Source organism: Manis javanica, chromosome 6 (genome assembly GCF_040802235.1).
Source record: "Manis javanica isolate MJ-LG chromosome 6, MJ_LKY, whole genome shotgun sequence".
Classification (NCBI taxonomy): domain Eukaryota; kingdom Metazoa; phylum Chordata; class Mammalia; order Pholidota; family Manidae; genus Manis; species Manis javanica.
This window is the reverse complement of record NC_133161.1, coordinates 31,733,632-31,761,359: the sequence shown is the minus strand read 5'-3', so window position 1 is coordinate 31,761,359 and position 27,728 is coordinate 31,733,632. Positions and strand designations below refer to the sequence as shown.

General features: G+C 38.7%; 1 protein-coding gene across 10 annotated transcripts in view; it reads left to right on the top strand.

Annotated features, from left to right (window-relative positions):
- Positions 1-27,728, top strand: part of ST7 (suppression of tumorigenicity 7) — a 250,044-nt gene that overhangs the window by 167,348 nt on the left and 54,968 nt on the right. For all 10 annotated transcript variants that reach the window (XR_012132173.1, XR_012132172.1, XR_012132174.1 and 7 more), the window contains one exon: positions 1,319-1,416. Coding sequence is in view for 7 of the 10 variants with exons in the window: in XM_037023506.2 (XP_036879401.1) it covers positions 1,319-1,416 (98 nt within the window). In the remaining 3 variants the exon portion in view is untranslated. The remainder of the gene's footprint in view (positions 1-1,318; positions 1,417-27,728) is intronic.

Sequence of the window (27,728 nt, the reverse complement as noted above, 5' to 3'; positions counted from 1 at the left end):
TTAAACTTGGATTTGGTGCAGAAACTGAGTGCGTTAGTCCCTGTGACTGAAGTACAGCAAGAGCCTGCATTACGGCCTGTGTACATATGAGTGTGTCCACATAATCCATCAATAGACAGGTTTTTATTTTTATTCTGCAGTCAGTATGTGTATTAATCAAGTCTCTAATCACATGTATATCTTCCTTTAAAAAATTATGTGTAACTTAATGAATTTTAAAGACATATAGTTAATGTCTATTTTGTGAACTAAATAAGGATTAATATGTAAAATCACATAACCTATAACTTAAAATTGTTTCTCTATTTCTTTTCTTCTATAAATTAAATCCTGTCAACCTGTTGCCTAAAACTATCCAAAAAATATAATCCATCTTTAATATAATTTGTAGATACTTGGCAGATTTTCAGCACACATCTTTTTCTCATTGTTTAAAACTTGAAATGTTAGGACTTTGGTCTTAACATCTTTTAATAGCTGCATATTATACATGTACTTAATCTATAACAGGTGTGTCATATTTTTCTAAAACATAGTAATTTTATTGAGGATTAAACACGGGCATGTTCTCACTGATCTGAAAACATAGCCAAAAAGACATACAATTAAATAAAAGATTAAGATGAGAAGTTGTTGATGTACTTTTAAAGAGCCATTTTAGTGACTATTATTATAACTATTTAGCTTGTCAGTGCTTTCTCTAACACTAGGGTAGTTTTTCATTTTGTTGCATACTCTATTGTCATATCTGGAATGTGTTATATTGCCATGTAAAATCGACTGCTTTGGGGACCTGGAGATGATTATGATGTCACTAGTGTTAGGGGAAGAATAATATAAAACAGAAGTTCAAAATGAGGCTTCTCCAGACTTCTCTTAATGTTAAGAAGGGAAAAAAAGTAGTTCATCAGGATACAACCTGAGATTCACCTCTTTGCATCTTCACCAAAAGCATGCAAACTTTAAGACTGTGGAATTCTTGCTTGTAAACCACATGTAATGAGGTATGGTCATTTTCCCAGCACGAAGTGGCAGGTGATCTTATTTATCAAACATTCAGCATCCTAACTCAAAAGCATGGGTTAGGTAATCAGTCACGTGATTTAACCTTTGGAAGTCTAGGTGCTTTTACTTGACTGTATGCATTCTACTAATAGCAATGTCAGTGCTGCTAGCAGTAAGGAACGGCTGAAGGAGCAGTCTGTTCTCTCTGAGGTTTTCCTGGAAGGGCATGGCAAAAGGCCTCTGTATTTTTTCTTGCTGCTCAGTGGAAAGCTCTTGTTTTCTTAAGCTTGGTGTTTTATATTTCCCTCTTCAGGACGAGACACCAATGTCTTGGTCTACATCAAAAGAAGGCTAGCAATGTGTGCCAGAAGACTCGGGAGGACCAGGGAAGCAGTGAAAATGATGAGAGATGTGAGTTTGAGTTTGTGTTTGGGAACAGTGGCAACCCACCTGACTTCAGACCATTGAATGGCCATTGCAGAGAGTACCAGATGATGTGATAGTCCCGTGGCTGCTGCAGCCAGACAGTCTGGGGTTCAGCTCTAGCTCCCAATTTACCAGATGAGTGGTCTTGGGCAAGTTACTCAACTTTTCTGTCTTATTTCCTCATCTATAAAATGGGATAACAGTAACTTGTAGCAACATAGTAATAATAACAATTGCTATTTAGGATTATTTTGGAGATTAAATGAAATAATACATGCAAAGCTTTGAATACATGCAAAGCCATGTTAAAAAAAATCTCAATAGATGTCCTTATTATTAAACCCTTGGGGCTGCAGCCAGAGACCAAGAATGAGACCAGCTATTTTAGCTAACTGACTTTTTTGTGTATAGTTGTTTGGAAGATTTGGAAGAACTATGGGTCATATTGTTACCTTCAAATTTAATAATACTATGACCTAATCTTATTACAGTCATTTCAAGCATTTTCTTAGATTCTTGAATCAGAATATTTTATTAGTAGTAGTCAATATAAGAAAAGAACTAAGAGAGATAATACTGTAACTTTAAATCAAAGCTGGGTTTAAGGGAAACCAGTTGAAGAACTTTTACTTACACATTTTTTTAAAATAAGAAATACTTCTCCTAAAGAAACTGACACCAGTGGAAATTGTATTTACAAGCCATTTTCTTTTTAAAAACAATCCCAGAAAACTTTTATCAACATTTCATTATTCTACTGCCCATATAAAAATGAAAGAACCAAGGGGCAAGATAAAAGTCACATCCTGCCCCATTCTCAGCTTTGGGGCTTGAGAACAGAACTTTGTAAACGTATTTCTCAGCGTGTCTCTGGAAGAGCAGTTATTCCTGTGAATTTCCAGTTTCTCTTTGGTGGCAGGATCCTGCTCTCCAGACCCCCTTCTCCACCTGGTTATTTCTGCAAGTCACAGTGCAGCATGAAGGCCCGAGACCCATGTTTGAGTCCTGGCTACCCCATTAAACAGCAGTACAGGCCCCGCATCTGAGGAGAGGTTTAGGAGGAGGAACATTACAAGATAATCCTTTTTTGACTAAAGGTGGTAGATGCTCTTTAGACAAAGCCACTGCAAAGGGGATCTCCCAGGGTTAAATTCTTTGAGTTGAAGCAAGTATTTAAAGAATGTTTGCTAGACAGTAGAAGCACTAACTTTTAGAAAAGGAGATTTCTGTATAGACATGAACTTACTCTCTAAGCTTTTTAATTTGCAGAAATTCCATCCCTTGATGTAGTAAAGAAACTCTACTAGCCGCTTTGGCTCCAGAAGAGCTGAGAGTTTTATGAAGGATGGGGTATGTCTCTGTCTTAAACTGGCCCAGCCACATTCAGCCTTGAACAAAGTGTTTTATATTTATTACCTCTTCTTAAACTCCCTTAGCCTGGGACAGGAATGCAATGGAGGAGCAGATTTTGGTGATTTTCTTTTATTACATGCTTAAGTAACTTCATAGGAAAAACAAACTTGGGTGGTTTTGATTTCAGTATTTTCTATCAGTCTCATTCTGATTATCATCAGTTTTAGTGTATACACATAAAATTTCAAATGGATTAAACATAGTATACATCTATTCTATGGTTTGATTTTTGTTTCTACATTATTTCATATTTATAGTTCCATGTACTAACCTAGTCCAAATATGGATCTTGGGGAAGTATCTGGGATGCAGTGGGTAAACGCTGAGCAGGGAAAAGAAAACCTGAAAGTGAGTGTCAGCTTTGTTCTTCACTAGCTTTGTGACCCAGGGCAACTTACTTCCCTTTTAGGGGCTTCTCATTCATGTCTGTAAACTGGGGATAGTGATTGTTATCTAAAAGGATTTTGAGGAAGCGATGGGGAGAATGAAATGAGATAATGTGAAAACATTTGGTATAGAGTAGACATGCTTACAATTTTTTTGCCTATTTTTTCTCCATTGTATAAGCATGCTGTAATTTGCTTGACCATTCCATTGAAGGACATTTTGGGATATTTCTGATTGGTTTTTCTTTAATGAATCAGCAGTCAGTCAAGCAGTCTGTCTCTATATATGTATATATACACACACACACATAAATTTGTATATCTGTACTTACATGTATGTGTTTCTTGGGTTATTTTCTATAAAAAAAAAGTCTGCCATTTCTTTAAAATACCAATACATGTTGCCGTTTGACTGGGTTTATGGAGTGTCCAGTAGGTAAGCCCTACTGTTGTAAACAGTCCTGTGAAGGACACTGTCAGACTTTGTGGAAATGTGTTTTGAAGAGAACTATTCAAAGTGCTCTTTCCTTCAGAAACTGGCCCAACAAGTGGAGGAGGGGTGGTTGATGACCCCTTTCTCTGTTAAAGCTGTGGCTGGTCCATCTAGCCTTGTAGGAGACAGCTGTCAGTCAGCCTGACTCTTCTCAGGTCATGGGTCATGAATAAATGGGGCTTCACTGAAGGGTTCAGCCCTTTAACAATGTGAACATAAACCATCTTGCTGGAAAGCTTCCTCTGATAAAACAGCACACTGGATTCCAGGCAGCCTGCTGATAAGGCATGTAGACAGGAGGATCTAATTTTTCATTAAGACATAGCTATCCTATCCCATATGAGTTGGTTGAAACTTTCCTAGAGCAGATTTTAAAGTGGAAACAGAAATGCTAGAGGCAGAATGCCTTCCATGTAGAAAGTAGACTCTTTAAAACTTTTCTCCTGAAACCCTGTAAGCAAGGGAAAGCTGTTAATTGGTTGAGATAGCCTGACAGAATGAATGGGAATTCCATGAAAGCTAGCTGTAGACGATTATGGACCTAAAAAATATTGATACTGCAAGTGAAATATTGATGAGGTAAGCCTCTCTCTTGTCATAGGCTCCTTAGTGTCAAATTTTATGGCTTCTCATTTCTTAAAAAAACATTATTTTGAATTCCTAGGCTGTTTTCTCAAAAAACTCATTTTAATTAGCTTCCTTTTGCAATCAAGAATCTGAAACTATCCTACTGAAAGAATGTTTTTTGGCAATGGGTAGAGATAAGAAAGCATGATGGCTTTTGAAGTTCACTGTTGAATTTATTAATCAAAATGAAAAGGGGTGCATTTTCTGCTTTCTTAAACTTAAAGGAACATCTTTTTGCTTGTTCCCATTTGTTATAATTTTGCCTCTTTTACATTTGTATATGACACAGTTCTTTTTACCATTTAGCTGATCTCAAGTTTTTCCTCTATCTATCCCTAGCCCTATTTGAGTAGATTGGGAATAGAATTCATAAGGCCCGCTAGCCCTACCTGGTCAGAACTGGTATAGATAAACTGGTATGGATGAGACTGTTTGCGCATATGCAAGAACTCAGAAGCTTCTCTTGCCTCCGGTCCCTTGGTCTAGAGGACAGTCTCTCAGTCTCAGCACTGCGGATATTTAGGCCGCACGTGTCTTTGTTGTGGGTGCCCTGTGTGTCCAGGAGGTTCAGCAGCACCCTAGCCTCTACCCACTAGATGCCAGTAGCAGCCCACACCCTGGTTGCTTCCTAATGTGACAACCAAAAATGTCTCTTGGCATTGCTAAGTGCCACATGGGGAGCAAAATTGTTTGCCATTAAGATCCAGTGATCTGGAGAATCCACAAGTGAGTGGATCTGTTTTAGGGCAGAATTTGGGTTTTTATTCACTCTACTTGTTAGTAGTCTGAGCTTCCTCTACTGTGGACACAAGCCTCTAAAGCATCCCTGGGATTGATCAGTTCCTACTAGAGACCTTGACCCAGGCCCAGGCTGGTTTATGGGGTGTTTGATCTTAGGTGGGATTCCCAGAAGAGGTGTCCCTGGCTATGAAGAGTAAATGAACTAGGGTCCTTGCTGGGGGAACGAGAGAGAGGCCCCATGTGGCATAGCGGCCTTCCTTGTTACTTGGACAGGCTTCCAGATAGGACCTGCCTCTCTTCCCTAAAATCTACAGCTCCTTTCAAAGCTGACCCTGGGCTCTCAGACTTCATCACCTGTCTCCCCACCAGGTTGTTGCTTTCTGCAGAACCTCTGAGTCATTCTCCTTCATTCTCATTTCGCTCTCTCTGCCGTATTGCCTCTTTCAGTATCCTGGCCTCTCATTTGACACAGATCATCACAACCTTCTTGAAACATTTCACTTACTAGTTTTTAGGAAGCTCTCCTCTCCTAATTTATCCTCAAATCTCAGTCTTTCAGGCTAAATTCTTCTCATCTTCCTGACTTCCAAATTTTCAAGTGTCCTGTGGCCAGTCCTCAGCCTTTTTTTCTATCTTCATCTACAGCCCTGATGACTACATTCAGACTCTGAGTTTTAAATGCCATCTAACTGCTGACAAACATTTCTGTAGTATTTATCAAGTTCTAGGCATTATTTTAAGTGCTTAACAAATATAAACTCACTTAATTCTCATAACAACCCTTGAAATAGGTGATTGCAAGGTTACATAGCTAATGAGCATTTCTGAGAGTGTGATCTTCCAGTCACCTGCATCAGAAGTATCCAGGGTGTTAGCTGAGTACTTAGTTCACAGGGTTGGTGTAGGGAATTGAATGGAACAATCCATGCAAAGCACTTGTTAGCATAAACAGTAAGGACTCAGTTAAGGTTGCTGTTCTTACCATTATTGTCCAAGATATACTGTTAAGTAGAAAGAAAAGGTGAAATTGGGTATAGCTTGATTCCACTTTAAAATTAAAAATAGGTGCTAATATTGACCAATGGTTCTCAGACTTTGGTCTCAGAGCCCCTTTAAAATTATCAAGAAACCTAAAAACTCTTGTTTTTATGGATTTATCTATTGATATTTACCATATTAAAAACTAAAACTGAGGAGTTTTAAAAATATTTATTCATTTGTTTCAAAATAACAACTGCAAACATATTACAGCTTAACACAAATAACATTTTTATAAAAAATAAAAATTTTTTCCAAAAAGAAATGCATGAAGACTGACATTGTTTTTTTAAGTTTTGCAAATCTTTTTAGTTTAGGAGACAACTAGAGTCTCATATCTGTATTTAGTCTGTTGAGATATCACCCAGCATGTGGCTTGTGGAAACACCCTGTGTGTGTACTCACGAGAGAGTAAGAGTGAAAGGGACAAAAGCCATATTATCATTATTATTATTATTATTATTATTATAAAAACAGTTTTGACCTGAGAACCCCCTGAAAAGGTACCAGGAACCACCTGACTGTGCCTTGAGAGCCCCCTGTGTAAGTATAAGGAAAAACCTTTACATATAGAAAAATTATTAGCAGTAAGATTGTATCTTTCCACTTTATGAGTTTGTGTAGTGTTAAACTATTATAATAATCATGTTATTCTTACTTTCTCATGATGGTAAAAACAAAAGTAAAAAATAAGAATGGAGACCACTTTCAGAGAAGCAAAATAGTAGATGCAAAAAAGTGGGAAATGAGGTAGACACAAAATGTGGATATCAAGGAAAAAATCCACCCACCTAAAATTTTAGCTTAAAACCCATCTGTTGACATTACTAAGTGTATTTATTTCCTAGGGCTGCCATAAGAAAGTACCAAAAACTGGATGGTTTAAGCAACAGAAATTTATTCTCTCACAGTTCTGGAGACCAAAAGTCCAAAATCCACATGTGGCAGAGCCATGCTCCCTCTGAAGGCTCTAGGGAAGAATTCTTTCTTGCTGGCAATCCTTGGCCTTCTTTGACTTATAAGCACATCACTCCAGTCTCGGTGCTATCTTCACATTGGTGTTCTCCCTGCATCTCTGGGTCCAAATTTGCATCTTCTCTTAAGGACACCAGTCATATTGCATTTAGAATAGGATTTATTACATCATCTTAATCTGATTACATCCCCATTTCCAAATAAGGTCCCATTCATAGGTACCAAAGATTAGGACATCAGCGTATTTTTTTGGAAGATACAATTCCATGCCTTTGACCATGTTAAACCCATTCTTAGCCCAGTCTGTGAAGACTATAACTGCTAACCATCCTTCTTGTGTTCTCAGTCATGACTTTATAAAAGTATAGTCAGAGGAAACTGCAGTTACCTCATCCCTGGGCTTTTGTCCTTACTGCATCTTCAGCATCTTCTCTACTATTCCCATTTGAGAACTAGAGGATTTTCAGTTTTTTTTATCAGTAAGTTACAGAATGAGTGTTACTATATGCCAGACATTTTGTTTAGATGTTTACATATACAATCTCATTCAATTCATACACACAACAGATGTTCTATTAAATTACAAAAATAATTTATACTCATTGCAACAAGTCAAAAAATAAGGAAGTTGTGATATTCCCTCCACTCCTACAATGCCATCTCACTGAGGAAACCACCATTCATGGTTCAGTGTTTATTTTTCTTCCTGATTTTCTTTGCTCCTGCAAATACATACCTGATCATGTGAGGAGTCTGAGTGGAGCTGATTTGTATCTTGGTCAAGTTTCTGTACGAGAATCGAACCTTTTGGAGGTGGTCAGTTTCTGCGCATCCTCTGTGGGGGCCCCTCACTAAAGAAAACATACAAGTTTTGGGATAATACAGTGCCATTTCCTCTGACCTCCTTTCTTGCAGTTATTTTATTCCTGTTCCCAATTTTTATCTCAACTCTTTTATTCATGTGATTAGGGAGAGGTTAGGCTACATGAACAGAGAGGAAAACCTTTTCTGAGTCAAATTTTAAGAACATAGAAAAGGATAATTGAAGTTCGCTAGATTTGGAGCCTCTCTCGTGCTGCCACCCTATCTGTTTTCCTTGTGTGTCCCTCCTCGCACACTGCGCAGTGCAGGCAGACACAGCCACTAATACATCCGACTTGGTGAGCCAGAGCTATGGTGTGCACATTCCCAGTTAGTGCTTCGCACCTGTGGCCTTTGATTTCCAGCTTCTTGTTGATGATGACACCTCTTTGTTATTGGCTTAATGCTACTGATTTTCTACCTTTCTTAGAAGTGGTAACATTTATTTTTAGATTAATGTAAATTGAAGTGAGTTCTATTTAGAAAATTATGGTAGATGTTCATTTTGTATCCTTTTCAGGTCATTCTAGGTATCCTTGGACGTGAGCAATTGACCTTTGGGAATTAATTTAATAGTATTAATAGTAAGAGCATGCCCTTTAAATGATTTGTGAAGAGGAGCACTTCTAATGAAAGCATACTGGAGAAAATACATACTTCTGAGACTAATGAAAGCCCTTGGCACATTAAGGACTGTTGATTTGCATATATTCATGAAGAAAAATCTTCATGTAGTTAATGATTTGTAAAAGAGAACTATTATGCCCTTTCCAAACTGTTTTAAAAATTTATTTTAGGGAACATTTGCAACAGAAATTCTGATCTTATTGCACAGGTAAAAAGATCTTTTCTAGGAGGAAAATTCGAAATGATATTTCAGTGGTTAATTTATATTTCCTTTTATCTCTTTTTCTTCATTTTTATACTCTCTGCTTTTGTTCCTTTCTTCTCTCTGCCTTTCCATTTTGCAGAGATATCCCATTACAGGTATACCTCGGACATAGTATCGGTTCTGGTTCAGACCACCTTAATATAACAAATATTGCAATAAATCGAGTCAAATGAATGTTTTGTTTCCTAGTGCATGTAAAAGTTATGTTTATACTAGTCTAAAAAGATAATGTACATATTTTAATTAAAAAATACTTTATTGCTAAAAAATGCTAACCATATTCTGAGCTTTCGGCAAGTTATAATCATTGAGTACAGATCACTATAACAAATGTAATAAAAATATTTAACAACAAAATATGAAAAACTTTGAAACACTGCAAGAATTGCTAAAATGTGATAGAGATAAAGTGAGCAAATATTGTTGGCAAAATGGCACTGATATACTTGCTTAACACAGAGTTGCCACAAACCTTCAATTTGTAAAAATAATATTTTCACATCACAATAAAGTGAAGTACAATAAAACAAGGTATACCTGTATTTCCCTTTTATCAGTATTTCTTATTTTTTCTTAAAATTGCTATGAATTATTATGGGAAACTTGGTTGGTGAATTAATTTAGAAGATGTCGACTATTGAAGGAAGAAAAATACCATTATGTGGCATGGGAAGAGTTGTATTTTAATACCTTTAAGTGACCAAGAATTACTTAAATACAATTACTTTCAAGCTTTTAAGATAATCAGATGTTAACATTGAACTAAAAACAAAGTATACAGGGAAATATGTTAATTCCTAGTAAGTGTTCCTGAACTGATTGTCGGCATGTTTCTAGATTCTATTCTTGTTGTACTTGCAAATAAAGAAAACATGAATCTTGAAAGCAAATGCTATACGTAATAACTTACTGATTTCAAAGTTAGATGTATGTGACCCCTTGCTTTTTATTATGATTTGTTTTAATGGATTTGCCTGATACGTTGTTTAAATTGACTTCTTTAGTATATTACTGGAAATTAGTGATTCATATAGAAAAGAAAAGTAATTAATAAGAGCAAATAATAGATGTATTAATTACTGATTCATTAATTACTGCATCAGTAATGATGAGACATGGTTTTATCAGCACTGCCCTCTGTATTCACTATATAAAGTACAGGTGGTAAATAATCCCTAATGCAGACGAAAGCTTTAGCTAGCAAGAATGTTATTTTCTTTACTATTAGGTATTGTCATTTACATGAAAGTCTTACTTGTGGCATAAAAAATACGTGACTGATAAGTTAGCTGTTGCTATCAGGAATTTTCATAGGCTGGACTCACATCCTTCAATGTGGTGAGTAGTACTCACTGCAGAGTATAGACTTCAGTGTGTATGGCTGTCCTACGAGCAGTCCTAGACAGATGCCTGTCATTTGGGAGATTGATTTAGTTTCCATTCTCCAACTCCTATTTTAACCCCCTTTTCTATGTATTGACCTTTTGCTTCTACTCAACTATGTCTACAACCAGTTCTCTTGGACTCCTGCTGTCCTGCATTTCACCTTCCCAGGACTCAATCCTGGTTTTATTCAGTAGCTGCAGTCATACCCATATTCCTCTAGTTCCACATATTCTCTGTCCCTTTTTACAGTGCACCCGTGATTTCAGTCTTGCTTTACCATTGCCATTAAACCAGCCAGCAATTCATCCATTCTTTCATTCACTGAAAATGTATTGAACCTCCATTCTATGCCAGTCTTTGTTCTAGGTGATTGGTATAATCAGTGAACAAAACAAAGACTGCTGACCTTAAGCAGTTTACATTCAAGCAGGGAGAAGAGACAAAAAATAAAAAACATAATAACCATGTATTCTTATAGCATATTAGAAATGGATAAATGCTGTTGGAAAATAAAGTAGGGCTGAATAAGGAGGATTAGGAAAGGGAGCAGGGAGAGGGGAGGCCACAGAGGTCACAGTTTAATAGGATGATCAGGTATGTGTGGTATAGAAGGTGGTATTGCACCAAAGACTGAAGGAGGTGCAGAATTCAGTCATGTCATTTATGCTCAAAGGCTCTGTGGCAGGAATATGCCTGGTATGCAAAGGAATCCTGGGTGTATGGAACAGAGTAATCCCAGGGGATGCAGGGGGTGGTTTACAGATCCTATAGGGTTTGTGGACCATAGTAAGGCCTTCAGCTCCTACCCTGGGTGAAGTGGGGAGCCTTGCAAGGTTTTGAGTAGAGGAGTGGCACGTCCAGTGTTGATTTTCACAGGCTGCTATGTGACAAGGGAGAAGCAGGAAGGTCAATCAGAAAATTCTTACATTAATCTTGTTCAGGCACAATGGTGGCTCAGGTCAGAATGTTACGGAGGAGGTGGTGAGAAGTGATCAGGTTCTAGATATATTTTGAATGCAGGACCAACAGGTCAATCAATGTGCAGTGTAACAAAAAAGTCAAGGAAGGTTCCAACGATTTTGCCTTGGAAGGAGAAAAGTTTGTGTCAGTTAAGATGTGGAAGCCTCAGGTAGAACAGGTTTTTTTGGGAAAAGTTTAGAAGTTCGGTTTTGAACATGTTATATTTGAGAGAGCACATACTCATTTTTATCTTAAGTAGTGGCTTCCTGACTTTTGTGTGGGATGTAACAAATTTTTGCTTTGCTGAGGTGAGGAAACCATTAAATAGACAAAAGAAATGGGACATCTGGGTTTGGTGGGATATCTTCTAAAATATAGTTGGTGAGGAATTCCCATTATAGAGAATTCATTTTTAAAATGCTAGGAAGAAACCTAATTGATTTAAGAGAAACCATGACCATAACAATCTTGTGAACTATGTAATGTAGTGGTGTGTGTGTTTACACATCTATAGATCTTTTCTATTTCTTACCCTTTCCACTCAGCACAATTTTTCAGATCTATCCATTTTTGCTCTATGTTCTTCTAGTCTATAGTTTATAGTTTCTAACTACTGCATCATAGTCCATGTTATGCTCTTAGTCTATTTACCTCACCTTTCCCCTATTGAAGGACCCCCAGATTGCCTCCAACTTCCCTTTATCCCAACAGGGCTGCAGTGAAACATCCTTACAGACATGTGAGAAGCTTTCACTGTAATGTATAACCAGAAGTGGGATTTCTGGATTTTAGGGCATATGATGTTTGATTTCAGTATGTTCTGCCAGTGCCCTCTCCAGAATGACTGCCTATGATTGAATTCTCACCAGCAATACATGACTGTACTCAAATATCTCAGTCTAGGTTGTTTTAAGCACTGTATATATGGCATGTATATTTCATATTATATGGCTTTTCATAGTGTAATTTTGTAATTAAAAAAAATACTATGTAGTTTTTCTCCCTTTTCATACTATATTCTGTTTGCCTCTTCTTACTTTTATTTTCCGTGATTAGTCCTGACAAAGATGTGTCTATTAATCTTTACAAAGAACTATGATTTGATTTGATTTTCTTAACTTTTTTGTCTTTATTCCAATTTTTATGCCCATATTTGTACTGTTTTCTTTTTTCTCCTTCCTCTCCCCCTTTCCCTTCTTCTAGCTTCTTTGTTTATTGCCTTTTTACAGATTTATTTAGTTGAATGCTTAGCTCTATTTGATTCTAAGTATTTCTTTATTCCTTTGTAATTTCATCTTATCCCATATAAGTATGTTTTTAGCTCCTTGTCATTGATTTATAATTTTTCTTATGTTATGCTTAGAGAACATAGATCATATGATATTGATTTGGGGAGAATTTACAGAAGTTTTCTCTGAGTCCTAGTGTATAGTCAGTTTTCATAAATGTTATATCTATATTTGAAAAGAATATGTTCCCTGTTGGTTATAAAAATATCTATGTATTTACTAGTTTGAGCTTATTAACCATATTATTCAAATTTTCTGTATCTTATTTTGTTTGCTGTATCAGTTTCTAAGAGAGATATGATAGAATATTGACCTCCAATCTTTTATTCATCTTTTTTCCTATGCTCAGTTAATTGTTGCTGTATGTATTTTGAGACTATATTGTTAGATGCATTTATGTTGATGATTATTCCGTCTTACTGATATATTCTTGAGCATATACAATGCCCCTCCTTTGCCCCTTGAATTTTTCAGCCATGACTTCCTTTTTAATTTGTATTAAGATGGGATACTCTAACTTATTTGAATTTGTATTTGCCTGGTATATTTATTACCAAATTTTATAATCAAGGTTTGGGTAACTTTTTGATATAATTTATACAATTTTTGCCAAATACTGCCTTTATTCAAATTGAAGAATTTTATACTTTTTGTACATTTGTGTTTATTGTCATTATTATTCAGTTTTGAATCATTTATGCTCTCTTTCCTGTTTTGTGTGTCATGCTTTCCCTCTTCCTTTCTTCTCTTCTACTGAATAGGTCTTCTGATTCAACATTTAATAATTCTATTTTATTCGTCTTGTGGTCCCTACTTATTAAGACCCATATATTTGTTTCTTGATCAGTTATTAAGCTTATCAATATCTATATCTTCTTCCCAAGTGATACAGTTAACTTAGTCTGTGCCTACCCCTTCTCTAGACTCACACAGAAACTAAGGAAATTTCTAAGTAGCTTTTCCTTCTGTGAGATGTGCAGAAAGTACTGATGCCTGAATCTCTGCTGGCCTGGCCAGGCTGCTTCTGTGCCCGAGAGCCAAGGAAGCTGTTGACTGCTAGGATGAACAGAGAGATGATCACTGGAAGCAGACACAGTGGCTGACCTGGACCGTCAGGAACAGAACCCCTAGAGGAAGCAAACCCCGCAATGCACACGGTGACCAGGGTTGCCAACGAGCCAGGTCTCTTGGGTTTCCTCTTGTAGGAATCAATGCCAAAGCACGGAATATGTTTCCTTCTTGGACAGTTGACTGTCTTATTTATTGAAGTCAGATACCCTGATAGCCTTCCTCTTCACAATGGCCCTGGGGGCACTACTTTTGTGTTTCAAGAGTCCACTGGTATGCAAGGGTACTTTCTGAGTCCTGAGGGTCATTGTGCCCTTTAAGTATAAGCTTAGTCTGTAGTAGGACACTTGCCCTCTTCTCCCACCAGAGAAATTATCACTGCTTAGGTAAAGTAAAAGTAGTAACCATCCCTTTTCCTATACTCCCAATGCCTTTACCTCCTCTCTTTGCTTTACCTTCCACATTCAGTTAATGTCTACAAATTCTATTGACTTTACTGCCAAAATGTGTACATGGTCTGTTCACCTTTTTTCAACAGCACTGCTAGGATCACGATTAAAGCCACCATTATCATTCACCATTATCATTCACCTGAACTATGCAGCTGGTCTCCAGTTTTCTGCTGTTGCCCTTCCAGCGTCCTTTCTGCAGAAAGTAACCAAGTAACTTTTTAAAATTCCAATCAGAACTTGTCATTTCCTGCTTAAACACCTTCAGTGATTTACCACTGCATTTAGAATAACATGCACTCTTTCTTTATAAGGCCTGCAAGACCCTACGTGTTCTGCCTCTTGCTTAGTCTTCCAGACTCAGCTCATGCTACTGTTTTTCTTACTTACTAGGCTTTAACCACACTGAGCTTCTTTTTGAGTATGCTAAGCTTGTTATTTCTTCCTCAGGGGCTTTGCACAGATAATTATCTTTGCCTGGAATACTCTGCTTCAGATCCTCACTTGGCTGACTCTTTCTTGTCGTTTAAGCTCAGCTGGAGTATCACCTTAGAATAACTTTTTATAATACCCAGCTGGAGGAACGTTGTGTGCTCGCTCGCTCTCTCTGTCTCTCTCACACACACACACACACATACACACACTCATATACATAGTATCATTCTTAGTGCTCTTATTTTTATTATTTCACTTTTGGAGTTATTTATTTATTTGTATGCTTATTAATTGTCTGTATCACCTACCTCCACAGGAAAGCAAATGCCACAAGGGCAGGAACTTCATTTTCTTCCCTGGTACATGATAGCTACTCAATTCATTTTTTGTTGAATGAATGAATGGACAGATAGATGCCTGGGTGAGAAGTAGACAGGAATAGTTCCCATTCTACCAGATACAGAAGTAAGAGGACCTGACTGAGAATTTATGACCCCCACATTAAAAGCATTAAAAGCTCTTTTCCAACCTGAACAAATATTCAGTTTCTTTAGTGAGTGCTTGTCTGATTATAGATTAGGCAGTCATTTCATTTCCATTTAACTCAGGGGTGAGAAGGGCTATTCAGCCCAACTATTCTGTAGTCAGGTGTTCAGTTACATATGGTTATTGCCTGATAACCCTCTCTTCTTCTCTGTTAACCCACTCCTCTCTTCAAATTCACATTTGGAGCCTCTCTGAGGCTCCTGTCAGAAGAACAGCCACAGCTTCCTCAGCTTCCTCTGCTGTGGTTTAATCAGGTTCCATCTGCAGTTTCTCTTGGAGAAATTTGTTAAACTCTCTTGTTCAGGGTCTCTGCCAGCCATTCCTGCTATCCCTTCTGCTGCTTTCATCACATGTGTCTATTTGTCTCCTTTTGTATCATTTTCCTGTAATTTCAGTAGCTTTGTGGGAGGGAGAAGAGGCACACACGTTTGTTCAGTTTTCCAGCTCATTTTGTAAGTCCTTTGCCAGAATTCTTTTATTGCAGTGATGGGGGTGCATAAAGGCTTCTCGAGCAAACTCAGAGTTTGTTATCAAATAACTCTTCCTGTTGCTCTTATACATCCCTGGTACAGGCATGGAAATCTATGTAGACCTTGTTTAAAGAGTATGAGTTCATTACATGCTGCTGTGACTGAGCACATGTCCCTTTCACAGAGAGAGAAATGCCACTCCTGTCTTGTATGGTTTCTTCTTTCCACTTGCCTTCTATTCTTCAGTAATAGAGAGATACTCGTATCCACATGTTCTGGGTTTAATTTAATGGGACCTGGTAGAACAACCCCAAGTGGATTTGAGGTCCAATTTGAGTGATTTCAAAGGTGGAGTTGAGAAAGGTTGGAGATTCATTAGATAATTTTCTTTTGTTTTTGCCTTCAGGCCTTTGGGTGTTGTGTGAGGCAGAAAGCAAGACATCATGGATGACTCTGTATTTCTTCTTAGGAAACTGGGGAGACAATGGCACCATCATGGGGATTGAGATTGTAATATAAGTAGCTAGTTTGTTGTGGCAGGGGAGGACAGGAGGAATTATGTCAAATTTAGATATACTTCTTTGCAATACCAATAGGGCATCAAAATGCAAGTATCTAGTAATCAGTGGGATATACAGTCCTTGAACTCAGGAGAGAGACCTAGGCTAGAGGAAGTGCCAGGATTGATCACATGGAAGGTGATTAAAACCACAAATGAGAATGAGATAATCCAGGGAAGAATGAATAAAGTAAAAAAAAAAGAGGATTAAAGAGGAGTACAGAATAGGTTGATCAAAGGAGACTTGAAAAGAAGCAACCTATGAAGTAGGAAAAGAATCTGGGAGAATGTTGTGTTGTGAAAATCACGGAAAGGAAAATGAATATGCAATCTGAACAATTCTTAGTGCAGTACTTGTCACACAGTAAGTATTCAGTAAATTTTCATTATGGAGCAAAGATTTTTTATATTTTACCCCAAAGAAGTTGTTGGTAATTTAGGTCAGGCAAGATCAGTGGGATGTAAAGGGTACCCAATACATTGCATTGTCAACTGAATATGAGCTAGTGTGTCTATTGGAGACAATGCTTTCAATAAGCTTATATATAAAAAGAATAGATACAAGTGATGGTACCTAGAAGGGAACCTGTAAGCAGTAGAAGACCTGAGCATGTTCACATGTTGATGGAAAAAGACTGAGAAGAAAGGGAGAAGTTGAACATATATACAAATGACAAGGGATCATTGGGAGAATGAGGTCCTGACGAGTACTTAGTGATGAACTCCAGAGCACAGGAGGGAAGGATTGCCTGAAAGAGGGATTCCTTGTGTGGCTGATAGGGATACACAGGTAGACCTGGTTGCAGATGGGAGTTGAGGTAGAGGAGTAGGCCAGAAAATCAAATCAAGGGGGGTCCTGCCTGCTGACTTCTGTTTTCTATTAAATAGATGACAGGATCACCTGCTGAGAGTTAACTGGGGGTAGGTGGGTTAGGAATATGAAGTGAGTGGTAAAATCAGAGAGAGGGCACCAGAGAAATTTACTGGAGGTTGACTGGGCAGTATCAGCCCAGCAGGTGTTGGAGGTCATTATATTTTAGTTCTTCCTCCAAATCTCACAGTTGTGTCCTTTGGCCTGAGTGTTGAGGCAGGATTGATGGACATCTGGTTTGGCCCAAGGTTAGGTATTGATGGGTGAGTGAAATGAAAAGACAAAGAAGTCAAGAACTTGGAAGATTGTCAAGGGAGTGGTGAGGTGATGAAGCATGGGCTCCAGGTGGGAGAGGAAGGGAGGGGAAAAAGGAAAGAAGGGATGAGAATTCATTGTTTTCTAAAGACAAGTGTCTTTTGGGTACCAATGAGGTGTCAGACCCAGTTCTAGGCACTTGATACATAGCGGACAATAAGACAGCCAACACTCATGGCTGGAATGGAACAGTACAAGGTGGAGGGGACACGGATGACAAAGACGTTGCAGGCTGTGGGAAGTGCTGCAAAGGAGCCTGCAAGTCCACCGTGGTAAAGGGTGGCTGGGAAGGGGCTGACAGAGAGGATTGCTCGGGGCAGGTGGCCTGTGGGAGGTGGCATTACCGCTGAGACCTGCAGGGTGAGAGAGAAGCAGCCACGTGAAGATCTGGGAGAAGATGTTTTGGAGGAAGAGTAACTCAGAGCCCCTGAGACTGGAAAGAGCTTGACAAGAACAAAAAGGTGGGTGAGTGAGGGGAAGTTCAGAATGAGGAGCTTGAAAAGGCAAGTGGGAACTTTGGCATCCAGGGCTTGGCAGGAAATAGTAAGGGGCTTAGGTTTCATTGTAAGTATAGTGGAAAGCCATTAACGTATGTAAAAGAGGAGGGGTGTGATCTTGTGATATTTTTACAAGGTTACTGGGTGCTTTGTTGAGATTAGAGGGTGAGAATGGAGGCAGGGAGTTCCAGGTAAGAAACTGTAATAATCTAGGCAAGAGCTGATGAGGGTTGGACTTGGGGGTGACACTGAAGAAGTGGATGGATTTGAGATATTTTTTGGACATAGTATTGGCAGGATTTGACTATTGGCAAATCCCATTGGCTCTACATTTAAAATATATGGAGAATTCTACCACTTTTACTATGTCTGCAGCCATCCCTGTGGTCTAAGCCATCATTATCTCACACTTGGCTTATAATAGCCTTACAGCTGGTCTTCCTGATTCCCCTCTTGTCCCCTTGCGTTTACTCTCCATGGTGCATCTAGAATGAGCCATTTAAAACATAAGCAAGAACATGTCGTTCCTTGGCTTAAAGCCTTCCATTAGTCTCTGATCTCAGAATTTAAACTCTAAAAGTGGCCTACAAGGCTCTACATAATCTAGCCCTTGTTTCCACTCCGGGTTCACTGTGCTGTAGCCACACTGGCCTTTGTGCTGTTTGTTGAATATACCAGACTTACTCATTACACTTGCTGGAGTGCTTCTTCTCCAGCCACTCTCAGGACCAGCTCGCTCATCTGCCTCGGTTTCTGCTCCTTCACAGCCCACCTTGCCGACCCTGCCCTCCCTGACGGCAGCACTTACAGCTGCATCCGCCTGCTCTGCCTGCACTCCCTCACCCCTCCCCTGCTCTATTCTCCTTTGAGCTTATCACCACCTGACAATCTCTATTTTTTTGCTTATTTTCTGTCTATCTTCACTGGAAGTCACTCTTAGGAAGGCAAGACATTTTTTAATCTGTTTCTAGTAGAACAGTGCCTGGCACATAGTAGCTTCTCAATGTCTGAAAAATTAATTCTTAAACGGAATGGATGTAGAAGGGAAGCACTGTATACTCAAAGATACCTATGAGTCCACAGGTTTTTAGCCTGAGCAGCTTGGTGATGGTCATAATATTTACAGAAAGAAGGACGACTAGGAGAAGAACAGATTGTAGAGGTAAAGCAGGGATTCTATCTTTGCCATGTTAAGTTTGGGATGCCTGTTTTACCTCTAGGTGGAGATATCAGGAAGACAATTGATAGGTGTCTGGAACTCTGGGGTGAGGAGTTTAGGATTATTAACATGTATGTAGGACTTAAAGCCATAGTATTGAGTGAGATCATGTATGCAGAGATGTTGATAAAGAAGAAAGAAGGTAAAGAAATGAGCTTTCATGGTCTCCAGCATGGACAGGCTTGCTTCTGAGAAGGAGCACCTGGAAAGATAAGGAGGAAAGCCAGGAGAATGTGATATCATGGAGGCTAAAAGGAGAAAAAAAATTACGAGTAATGGAAGTGGCCTTAAAGTTACAGGCAAAAAAAAAAATCTGGACAGGATAAGGCACTGGCGGTCTTAGTGAAATTAAAGAAGTTTAATTTGAGTAGTTATGTACGATAACGAACTGAAGGTCAGTATGTTATGGTCAGAGTTGTGTATTTTAGATGAAACACATCTAGATGTCAAGGTCTAGAGTTGGGTTGTGACCTTAGGTTACTTAATTGCTGTGGAGGGTCAGTCTTTTGCTTTGAGACAGTAAAACAACTGAGATACTGGGGTATTAAATGAGATATTTACATGGACTGTAACCGTCAACATTGATGTCAGGCTTGAGATTATACGTATGAATATGCAGCCATATGCCAAAATCTTCACTGTATGTGGCTCTGTTGCCTGGTAGAAAATATGATCAGAGGATGGTGGCAGGTGCTGGAGCACTGTGGCATGAGCTTCAGAGGAACAGGAACTGCCCAAGGGCTGAGCAGTAATGGTCTAGACATTCTTTGGGGGACTAGAAGCCAGCCCTACATACTGCCTGGTAGATACGAGTTTTGTGGGGGAAATTAACAACTGCAACAGAAGCAGTGAGCGAGGCTTACGTTCTGCGACTAGCTTATGGATGTGTCAGAGAATCTGTGTATCACGGGCTCGGATTCTAGGAGGGTAGAGTGGACAGACTTGGGGGGGAAAGAGAACCCTGGAAGGCAGTGATTGCAGAGCAGTGGGAGGATGAATGGAAAAGGTTGAAATACTGACCTGCTTGTTGCTTTATATAAAAGAATCTTCATAATAGATTATTTTCAGCATGACCCTGTTGTGAGATGCCTGCCAGGGCGAGTATTGGTTAACTGTGCCCCAGAGAATCTCCCGAGCAGAGTTATTTACCATTACCCATGTGAATGTGGAATGGTGTCTGCCAAACAAGTCATTGTGGTTTTGGCATAAAAAGTCTTTTCTGACAGTCATTTTTGGCCTGTATGTTCAGCTGCTTGTCGGGGTCTCTCCTGGAATCGGAGAGCAATGCCGTGTCCTCACAGAGAGAAGGACGCTTATCGTCCTGTTTCTGTTACTGGGCCTGATTCCAAGCCATTTGAAATACGCATCATGTTGAACATCAGATTTGTTCATGACAGGTAGGCGCGGCCCTGTTTGAAGCTGCTTAAGATGATAAAATGTTTTACTCAAAGTGCTACCTGTCAGTTTTGAGGAGGGTGTAAATCATTCTTTTTCCCAAGACAGGATGAGGCTGACTTCTCCCCTGCCCTCTTCTCCAGCTACCCGCTTAGGGCTTGAAACTGCAGGTTGCCATAGAGCTCAGGATAGGGACATTTACGATATATGTAATAACTTAGGTGGAACACTGGTGCTATCAGACCCTTACCACTGGAAAGGAGAGTTTTTCGATGTCTTGAAGTGAGGTAAAGCATTGTCACTGAGGAGGGCAGAGGCTGAAGAAGAGAATCTCCCAGGACTCGTAAGTTCTGACTGGGGTCGTGCTTGCTTCAGCTTTACCCCACCAAGGAGCAAATGCAAGAGGAAGTTTGATCCTGAGATTTTTGTTTGGATCTGAATAAACACAAAGCTTGTCTCACTCACTAGAAATTTTTAAGGGAAATTTCCCTCTCCGGAATGAACTGGGCATCATTTTGGCAAGAAAAGTAGATAATTATTTAGGTAACATTCTTTCTTCACTTACCACTGATGGATATATGTATATCATGTGCTCATTCGCTGAAGAACTAGTTAACTGGTGGTTTGGCTACTGTCTGTGAAAGTCATGTGTTGACAGTGTTACTTTTCAATAGATGCAGCTTAATATTTTCCTTTAGAATAGCTCTGAAAATGACATTTTCCTATTAATGTATGTTTAAGCCTCTCAGGACCACATTTTATAGTGGTCTCTGTCAACTGACTCATGCGGGCCTCTGAGGACTCCAGTAAACGATTCATTCCCTCCTTTCATCGCCCTTAGCAGTCAGTGAACACCATCAGCAAAATAATAACAGTGCAATACCGAGTGTCTTTTCTATTTTCTGTGTATGCCTTTTTTTGAAACTGTAATTAAATAATGTCAGACTTGCAACTATAACACAATAGTATCTGCTGCTTGACTATAATGCAGGCCAAATTCTGTACACTTTAATTAGACCAAGCTTGCATTGACCTCAGGAGGAATCTGGTTGAGGATATCTTTTAATTACCTCTGCCTTAAAATATGTAGGACTTTTCACATCCCTTTTCTCACTCAAGGAACAGTGCATGGATAGCTAAACTAATAAAATGTTTAAATAGATACAAATCAAACTTGAAAGGTTTAAACTGTTGTTTTCATCCTGTAAGTCAGCTGAGAAAAAACATACAGACTGTCGTTCTAAATTATGTCCATAGAGTATTTCAAGTTCAGTGAATTAACTCTCCTTTTTTTCCCTATTTGAGCTCATAAATGTTAACCTCAGAAGTGCCTCAAATTCTTCCATTGAAATAAACTTGAACTGACAATAGCCAGATGATGTAAAATTGAAACTGAAATTCTATCCTTGGCCCATCCCATGTTCTTCCCCACAGGTATTAGAAGAGCCATAAGAGAGTTAGTGTTTTCATTGTATGTGAACTATAATATTTGGGCAAAACAGGGCATATAAATTTCTAACTGCCAGGAGAAAGCAATTACCAGCTTGGAGAACATATGGCAGTAAACAAACAGAACTATGCTACATAATGAGTGACTTTAAGGGTGTATTTAGAATAACTTATAGAAAACAGACCTTTATCTTTATCATATGTCTCTATTCACATTTCTTAATAGGGAAACTAATTAGGTCACCAAGCCATTCTTTGTACATTATTTAAAAATAAATAAATAAATAAGGATATGCTATATTGTTCAAACAAAACCAAAAAGGAAACTGGTCACACATAGCAAAACAAACAAATAGCATTTTTTTTTAGTATCATTGATATATAATCTTATATTGGTTTCAAATATACAACACATTGGTTCAACAGTTACCCATATTATTAAATCCTCACCCCTTCTAGTACAGTTACTATCTGTCAACATAGAAAGATGTCACAGAATCATTGGCTATATTCTCCATGCTGTACTACCATCCCCATGACCAGCTTATATTATGGTTGAGAATTTTTGTGCTGCTTTATCCCCCTCGCCCTCCCCTCCCATCCCTGCAAGCCCACCCCCATGATAACCACTAGTCACTTCTCAGTGTCTATAAGTCTACTGCTGTTTTGCTTTGTTTTTATATTCCACAAATAAGTGAAATCATATGGTAACAAATAGTGTTTTGAAAATACGCTATGCCTGTGCTGACGTTATGTGAGGGTAACAGTGACTGTTCATCAAGCCCCTGTGTCACGTCTGGGTGCACTGTGGGCTGGTGTCATCCTGGTCTTGCAGATGAGAAAACCCAGCTCATTTGGTGCTAAGAAACACCACTGTCCCTGGACAGGAACCCAGATCTGTTCCCAAGGTGATGTGCCCCTGACTCCTGCAGTGGGCCAGTTCTCCAGTGATGAGCCCCGTGCAGAAGCCCCACTGCTACGTCCAGTGCCTTCTCTTTTATTTTCAAAACAGTGTGCCATGGGAATCTTTGTGGTTCTGGAGAGGAAGCAAGAAGGCCTTTAACAACGGAGTATTCTGATTAGGTAGCCTTCTCTAGGCATAATCCCAGCCTCGGCACGCGGCTAGAGAGGGAAGGAACTTAGCTTGTTGTTGGTTTAACTCCGAAACATCCTTCAAGCCGAAACAATTCTTACAATTCCTCACACCACATCTGTCAGTGGACCTACTCTCTTGAACTCAGGTGGAGGGGAATTAAAAAGTGGGACTCTGAGCTGTGATTCATCTGAGCTTAGTAATTACTATCTTGAAATTATTATAGAATTCAAGTGCAGCATATTAGCATATTAAAGTATATTAGAGCAAATTATTTTTTGAGAAAGTCTCTAAATGATGTTTAGTCAGGCGTTGAAGATGCTAGGACTACTTTAAGAAGCCACAAAGTCAAACCTCCAAGGGGAAGATAAAATTTTGCTTCAAAAGGCAATTAGAAAATATGAAAATAAGTCAGTGTAAGTGATGAAAATTGAACTCTTCACGACTTGAGGAATTTCAAATGAAAAGTACATCCAACAAACTGCCTATGTTTGAGGAAGTAACTTAAAAACATGTATATAAAAGGATGGCATATTAAAAGCAGCCTTACTGTCCATCATTAACTGTAAATAATAATAAACATTAACAAATGAGCAATTAATTTAAATTTTTGTTGTCTTTGTTCACCTTCTTTTATGAAAAGAAATAAAACAATATAAAACTGTAGCCTCCATGTGACCACCCCTCAAACCATTCACCTCCCCTGAGGTGCCAGCGTCTTTGTTTTGCTTGCTTTCATACATTTCCATAATATGTACTCATAAGTGATAGGTAGAATTGTTTTATGTGCATTAAGAAATTTAAATGGTATATTCTACAGAATATTTCTTCATTCAAAACTGCTTGGTATTCATCTACATTAACATATATAAGTTTAACTCCTCTTTGGTGCCAAATAGCATTTTGTCACCTGAGTATACCCCATTTGACCTATCCGTTCCGCTGTGTATGACAGTGCTCCCCATCCTGTGTGAATTCCAGTATGTGACTCCTCAGAAACTTGTGTGAATGGTCTCTAGGGAAACAGAACTGGAAGAGGATGTGTGGGGTTGTAGGGTAAGCCTTTTTCCATTTTGCTGTGGTCTGCCAAACCAGCCGTGCGTAAGAGATGTTATGTTTTTCAAATGTAGTATCACTATTAAAGTCTTTTTATGAAGACATATATCTTTTTTGTTCTTTTTAAAAATGTATTCCTGTTAACCAAGCATTGACAAACTAAGGCTTGTGGGCCAAATCAGATCTCTCTTGCCTGTTTTTGTAAGTAAAATATTATTGGAACGGAGCCTCACTCATTCATTTCTGTACCGACCACGGCTGCTTTCATGCTACACTGTCCAGGTTGAGCAGTTGCAACAGAAACGGTATGGCTCCCAAAGCCCCAAATATTTACCCTTTGACTCTCTACAGAAAAATTTACTGACTCCTGTAATCATAGTAATACCTATCATCACTGTTTACTTTTTTGTTTTGTTTTTAAATTATCTAATATTCAGTCCTGTTAACAAACAAATAAGATGATTTCAAAATGTAAATGAAGCAGCAGACAATGAAAATGTAAGGGTTTAATGAATAGTAGATTCGGTGGAAGAGAGAATTTGAGAAGATGACATATGGGCTGAAACCCAAGAGATGAAGTAATTATACAAAGTCACACAGGTAGGAAGTGGTAGAAGTGAGATTTAAACTCAGGAATAACTCCAAAGATGGGGCTCTTTTCTCTGTAATGTGGCTTTCTTCATATATCTGTGTAACACAATACAAAGCCGATAGGTAAGTATTGTAGCAGAGGTGCATAAGCAAAACGGTTTAGCTGTCCTGCCCTTGGCAGGTCAGAGACTAGGGTTCTGATGTGTTGAAATTTGAAATTGGGACTGATGACTGGGTTTGAATCATAGTCCCTACACTAACTTTGGCTGAATCACTTAAATTTATAGCCTTCCTTGTTTTTTGGTGAGGTGGGGGTGGGAGGGAGCTTGTGTGTAAACTGAGAAGGGTGTTTGGATGATCGCCATGGGCTCTTCTGGCTCACTGTCTATGACGATATGACTTTATGGGGTGGCATTTGATCCAGACTGTGGGGGGTATGGTGATTTTAACAGGCTGTCTTGTAAATGAAGGAAAAGGTATTCCAGGTGGTGAGAATAGTTTGAGCAAAAACGCAATGGCTAGGACGAGTCCTGGAATGGTGTGTAATAGTCTGATCTGACAAGGCTAGGGTTTAATTCTGTAGATGACAGGAAAGCCAAGAGGCATCTGGCACTGAGCAGAGGGAGGGTCTGCATTGTGTGTGGGAGCCAGGAAATTTTTCCCTGAAATTACAGGTCTCGAGTTTCCCTGTCCAGTGACTGGCCTCTCTCTATAGTTCCAGTGATGGAGACTTCCCTAGATCATCTATTCCATTTTCAGACAGCTCTAAGTGTAAGAAAATTCTTCTTTACATTGAACCAAGGCTTATGGGGTCCAACTATACCTTTTCCAAGGTGTAGATAGAAGAATGTCATTGGAGGATTTTAAATGGTATAGGAACATATTCAAGGATATGTAACCCAAGGGCCTGAAGTAATCCTGTGAATATGTACCCCAAAGGAAGAGAAGTTTTAAAAGCCTTAAAAAGTATTCCAAGGGACTGGGGAGGATGGGTGGGTAGGGAGGGAAGGGAGGGGAGAAGAAAGGGGGTACTATGATTAGCATGCATAATGGGGGGTTGGGAGAAAGGGGAGGACTGTACAAGACAGGGAAGACAAGTAGTGATTCTACAACATTTTGCTATGCTGATGGACAGTGACTGTAAAGGGGTTTGTGTGGGGATCTGGTATAGGGGAGAGCCTAGTAAACATAATATTCTTCATGTAATTGTAGATTAATGATAACAAAAAAAAAAAGAAAGGAAGAAAAGGGGAATTACTCCCTGATAGGCTAAAACTCACTGTAATTCAACGATTAATGCATGCTTTAAATGTTTAAAATCCTTAATTTTGATCATTTAAAGGGTGTCAGATGATCAGCTATGGAAATACATTTTTCTGATAATATTCCTTTCTCTTAAAAAAAAATAAAAGCAGTTCCTGTGTGGTGATCTCCAATAAGTTCTTCACAATGGTATAAAGGGCATATATCAAAGTGTGGGCAAAGGATTTGTTTGTGTTTATACAGAGGATCAAAGCCTAATTTGGCTACCCAGAAAATGAATTAAGATACAATATGAAGAAGAACTTCCAACATCAACATTCTCTGGAAGAGTCATTCCAGAAGATGATCATCAAAAAACTTCAACAAAGATCCTGATGCTGTTGCAGTTGTAGCTGCATTCATCCCACCGGTTCCTGGGCTTGCCATTGGAATGAAGAAGGAGATATCTAAGCTAGCCTGTGCATACAGTAAAACAACAAATTTGACTGGATCTATACTGTCGGAACTCAACCAAGAATTAGGAGAAGTGCAAGTTGCAGTGCTCCAAAATCTTGCAACTATAGACTATCTACTGTTAAAAGAACATATGGGATGGGAACAGTTCCCAGGAATGTGTTGTTTTAATTTGTCTGATTTTTCTCAAACTATTCAAATTCAGTTAGACAATATCTATCATATCATTGATAAGTTTTCACAAATGCCTAGGGTGCCTAACTGGTTTTCTTGGTTTCACTGGAGATGGCTGGTAATTGTAGGTCTGCTTTGGTTATGTAGCTGTATTCCTATTATGTTAATGTATGTATGCAATTTAATTAGTAGTTTAAAACCTATACATGCTTAAGTTACTCTACAAGAAGATATGTCAAAGAAATAACCAATCTTCCCATGTTTTCTTCTGTCTGCTACTTCTATAGCTTTTCTTCTTCCTTCCTAATTACAACCCTTAAGTAGAATTCGTGCCTCATATCGAAATTACCGAGAATCATAATTCTTCCAAGTGGTAAAGATACCTCAAGACAAATGCTGGGCATAGAAGCCACAGGGCATAAATCTGCAAAGAACTAAAAAGCTAACCTTTTCAAACAATATTGTTTCTCTCTCACTTACCAACTTTACATTTCCCTGTATGGCCCCGGAAGATGACTGGTTAGCCATAGAAGGGTAAGATTCCTCAAGGGAGGAACAACCTAAGACAGGCACAGTCGCAAGGGGGCCATCAGATGAGAAATTGGGGATCAACAGAGGTGAGGCTTAGAACCTCACCCCCCCCTGTTTTGAGAGAAATCTTCTGCATCCATGGATGTTTTGTTGCCCTTGTCTAGCTTGGATTAATACTTAGTCTATAGGCACACACCTGATCATCTACATTTGCCCTCTTACAGCACTAAACTATGTTTTCTACTTTTATCTTGCATCTACCTACCACTTCAGCATTTTATTAAAAATAAAATAATAATAATAATAATAACAATAATAATAAGGGAGAAATGTGGGATTCACATATAAATCAAGTATAAAAATCAAACGAATATTCATATTTGACCTGATTATTTATAGTTCATAATGCGTGGTCAAAACTAAAAGTTTTTGTGATGACTACCCTTGCACTGTTCACCATGTAAGAACTTATTCACTATGTAAGAATTTGTTCACCATGTAAGAACTTGTTCATTATGCTTCAGAAGATTGGAGACTGTTGAGAATTAGGCTTGGGGTTGATTAATGATTGTGCATTGAGTCCCCTATACAGAATTTTATTGTTGTTAACAACCATTTGATCAATAAATATGAGAGATGCCCTCTCAAAAAAAAAAAAGCATTACATTCATGAAATATGTATAGAGAACCTATGATGGGTTGGTCAGTGACCATTAATATAATGGTAAGTTAGAGTTCCTACTCTCATAACTCTTCCCAGTCTTAAAGAAGGCAGACCATTGTGATAAGGACTCCAGGAGTA